This window comes from Hibiscus syriacus, unplaced genomic scaffold (assembly GCF_006381635.1).
Source record: "Hibiscus syriacus cultivar Baekdansim isolate YM2019G1 unplaced genomic scaffold, ASM638163v2 tig00110788_pilon, whole genome shotgun sequence".
NCBI lineage: Eukaryota > Viridiplantae > Streptophyta > Magnoliopsida > Malvales > Malvaceae > Hibiscus > Hibiscus syriacus.
Window position 1 is genome coordinate 1,121,420 of NW_024062863.1, and position 3,956 is coordinate 1,125,375.

Below are 3,956 nucleotides of genomic sequence, written 5' to 3' on the forward strand. Positions count from 1 at the left end.
AATAATATATATTTAAGTGTTATTGAACTGAAATTTTCATATATATTATAATATTAACCACGTCAACTGAAATAAGAATCAATGAACTTGATTTATCTCTTCCTATTATCTTTTTTTAAAATAATTTATACACATTTTAATTGTATAATTTTTAATAAAAATAATTATCTATAATAAAGAAATTACAAAATTCATGTAAGTTTTGAAAAATATTCTCCATTCTAGAGATAAGAAATTATTCGATTATAAAAAATAAATTTTATATATACATATTTAAAACGTATACTTTCCAATAAAATAATTATTTATAATAAACATATTTTCACAAATAAAGCAAAATTTTTTATATAAATATTATCTAGTCAAAAGGTAAAATTATTATTTCTTTTAAAAATTCAATGAATCACATATTTCTTTATAAACAAATTTAAATTCTCACAAATGTGTCACTTAATACTATTATAAAATACCCCAAAAATATAATCTTTATTGACAAAAATAAATAATAAACTTTTAGAACTTCCACAAATATTTATTTCTTCCTTATTATACTCATTGGATGGTGACTTAGTCAAACTTACAACTACAATTAATACGTGAAATTATTAATAATAAACATAAATATATATTCTTAAAATAAATTTAATTATAAAAAATGACAACTTCTCTTTTTAGTTCAAAAAATATATTCTTATACATTTATAGTATATCCTTATATTATTTTTCAGATTTACCTCATGTTAAATTAAAATTCATAATTGAATTTAAAGTTATACAGATTTAATTAAAAACAGTGTTTAATATTTCAAATTAAATTATTTTCACTACTCATCACTCAAACTCTAGAGGTCAATATCACTATTTAAAATAATATTAATTATATTTTTAATAATTAAAATTTAAAATTATTGTTAAAAGTATCTTTGACAAAAATAAAAATATTTAATTCTATCATTGATCGAGATCATAAAAATATAATTATTTTATCTAAAAAAAAATAACAATCCTAGTCACATTTGAAAATTTTAATTAAAATAAGAATATTTATTAAAGAATTTCAATTTCAAAAGAAAACAAACGCTCAAAGATTTGCGATTTATGAAAATCCACTCACTTTGTATTTCATAAGATTTCAACCATCGCCACTATAAATATATTATCTTTCTCACTGAATCCTCTGCATCTTTATTTGATTTATTTTGGTATTCTAAAGACTCTTCAACTCAAAGCTACCGAAATCTCTCATTAGCAAAACAAACATCAATCAAAGAATCAACAATGGAGGTTGCAACCGATAAGCAGCAGCACGATTCATCATCATCAGCAAATGCTGATGTTTTGAACGATTGGCTCCCCATTACCAAATCCAGGCACGCTAAATGGTGGTACTCAGCCTTCCACAATGTCACCGCCATGGTCGGAGCCGGAATTCTGGGTCTCCCTTATGCTTTATCTGAACTTGGATGGTTCGTTTCCAATCTTTTTTTCATCTTCTCTTTGCGTAACTTTTTTAATTCTCAGTAAAGAAATCGATCAAAAATGAAAAAAAAAAATATATGAAGTATTTGTGTTTGATACGTGTTCGAATAAAAGTATGATCATATAACTATAAACAATTTGTTTTATGCTATATCATTCGAAAGTGAGAAAAGGGGTTAAATATCTAGGATTTATGTTTAGCTGAATTTTTCTTTAATTTATATTGAAGTATTTTATTTTTCTATAACTATATTTGGCATATGTTGATACAGAGTATTATGCCTATGCCGGGCTGAAATCTGGGTATGCCCGGGTAAGTTATATAGTGTGTTAGTATTGTAGGAATAAATCAATTGTTTCTTTCTAGTTTTTGTCTATCATGAGAATATGTATGCATGAACACCATAGAGTTTTTCTTTAAAAGATCATGAAAAATTTATGTATGTATGTATGTATTATATGATTATATTATGAGAACATGATTTCAGAGATGTAATAACATATATATATATGTATAAAAGAAGGGTAATGTTTGATTCAGTTAAATGTTTATATATATATATATATTTGTCTATTAATATTAGCTTTGATTTACTTGAAAATATTTAATATATAGGGGTCCTGGAGTTACCATAATGGTATTGTCGTGGATTATTACACTATACACATTATGGCAGATGGTGGAATTACACGAAACAGTGCCAGGGAAGAGATTTGACCGATATCATGAGTTGGGTCAGCACGCTTTTGGCGAAAAGCTTGGGCTGTGGATCGTAGTGCCTTTGCAGCTGTCGTGTGAAGTTGGTCTCGGCATCATTTACATGGTTACCGGAGGGAAGTCATTAAAGAAGATTTATGACACATGTTGTCATGATTGCATAGACATTAGAACAACGTATTTTATTATGATGTTCGCAGTTATTCACTTTATTATCTCGCATCTTCCCAGCTTTAATTCGATCACTCTTGTCTCCTTTTTGGCCGCTTTGATGTCACTCGGGTAAGATTTTGCAACACATATAGGGTATTTTGTTCCATTTACATTCATCATTTAAATTTTTTTCCTGATTTTGTTGGCTTAACCAGTTACTCGACAATTGCATGGGGAGCTTCACTTCATAAAGGAGTTCAGCCGACTGTGAGTTATGCTCCAAGGTCCACTTCAACTAAGGACATAACATTTGATTTCTTTGGTGGATTGGGAGATGTAGCCTTTGCCTTTGCCGGTCACAATGTGGTGTTGGAGATACAAGCAACTATCCCATCGACTCCGGGAAAACCATCGAAAAAACCGATGTGGAAAGGGGTGGTTGTGGCTTATATTATAGTTGCATTGTGTTATTTTCCGGTTGCCTTCTGCGGTTACATGGTGTTCGGAAACCTGGTCGAGGACAACGTCCTCCTTTCATTAGAAAAACCGGCTGGTCTCATTGTTGCTGCCAATGCTTTCGTTGTTGTTCATGTCATTGGAAGTTATCAAGTAATTTTCTTTAGCCTCTTGGATAGCATTCAACTGTGTTAATTCATTCATATTCTAATACTTAAATTGAATTGCAGGTTTTTTCAATGCCTGTTTTTGACATGATTGAATCATTTTTAGTTAAGAAAATGAAATTCAAGCCAAGTCTAATGCTTCGATTCATTTCACGAAATGTATATGTGGGTGAGTATATATATATATCTCAATTCAAAATATCATTTCTTAGATATAATTTTAGCATTCTAACTCTGTTCCTTTTTATACCAGCATTCACAATGTTTGTGGGAATAACATTCCCTTTCTTTGGTGGGTTGATGAGTTTCTTCGGAGGATATTGTTTTGCCCCCACATCATATTATGTAAGTATTCTTCACGTTTGGGTGTCTTGTTTTTACTGTTATACTATTTTCATCTAAATTATTTGTTTTTGTTAATCAAATTGCAGATTCCTTGCATCATATGGCTTATACTTCGTAAACCAAACAGATTCAGCTTGTCATGGTTCATAAACTACGTATGTACTTTATCATTTGTTGAATTTAACATTTATTTTCGAATCAAATTAATCAACACTTTCATCCCTTTCTGCAGATATGCATTACGGTGGGGGTGCTTTTGACAATCTTTGGACCAATAGGAGGACTGGTCTCTCTTATTCACTCAGCCAGCACATTTAAATTTTTCTCCTGATTATAATTTTATCATGTTAGGCAGCTTTGTTTAGATTTTTTAATAAGATTTTATTTTCTAAACTTGTAATTTTTTTAAAAGATTAGTTGTGGACAGAAAATTTGGCAATATATATCATATATAGGTTTTTTTAATTGTTTGATTTTAAGTGCTTTGTGCCAATGTTTAGTTCATACCCTCCATTTGTTTCTCTTTAAATTGTTTTCATATAAATTTAAACACATTGTCGGCTCCCCAAATAATCGTGTGAGTAGATGGTTACGCCAACAAATTCAACTAAGAAAAGCTAACGGATGAATGAATATAG

The 3,956-nt window shown here is 29.2% G+C and overlaps 1 protein-coding gene across 1 annotated transcript; it reads left to right on the forward strand.

Moving 5' to 3' along the window:
- The first annotated feature begins 1,201 nt into the window (after positions 1 to 1,201).
- LOC120140594 (lysine histidine transporter 2-like) lies at positions 1,202 to 3,649 on the forward strand. The gene is made up of 7 exons (XM_039155562.1): positions 1,202 to 1,466; positions 2,096 to 2,479; positions 2,566 to 2,959; positions 3,037 to 3,142; positions 3,227 to 3,318; positions 3,405 to 3,473; positions 3,551 to 3,649. The coding sequence occupies exons 1-7, from the start codon at positions 1,279 to 1,281 to the stop codon at positions 3,647 to 3,649; spliced, it is 1,332 nt and encodes a 443-aa protein (XP_039011493.1). The 5' UTR covers positions 1,202 to 1,278.
- Positions 3,650 to 3,956: the final 307 nt, after the last annotated feature.

Excerpts from the sequence above, each read along its gene's own strand:
- LOC120140594 (XM_039155562.1), top strand. The coding sequence starts at position 1,279 with ATGGAGGTTGCAACCGATAAGCAGCAGCACGATTCATCATCATCAGCA. Across the intron at positions 2,480-2,565 it reads GCCGCTTTGATGTCACTCGG|TTACTCGACAATTGCATGGG; the intron begins GTAAGATTTTGC and ends TGGCTTAACCAG. Across the intron at positions 2,960-3,036 it reads ATGTCATTGGAAGTTATCAA|GTTTTTTCAATGCCTGTTTT; the intron begins GTAATTTTCTTT and ends ATTGAATTGCAG.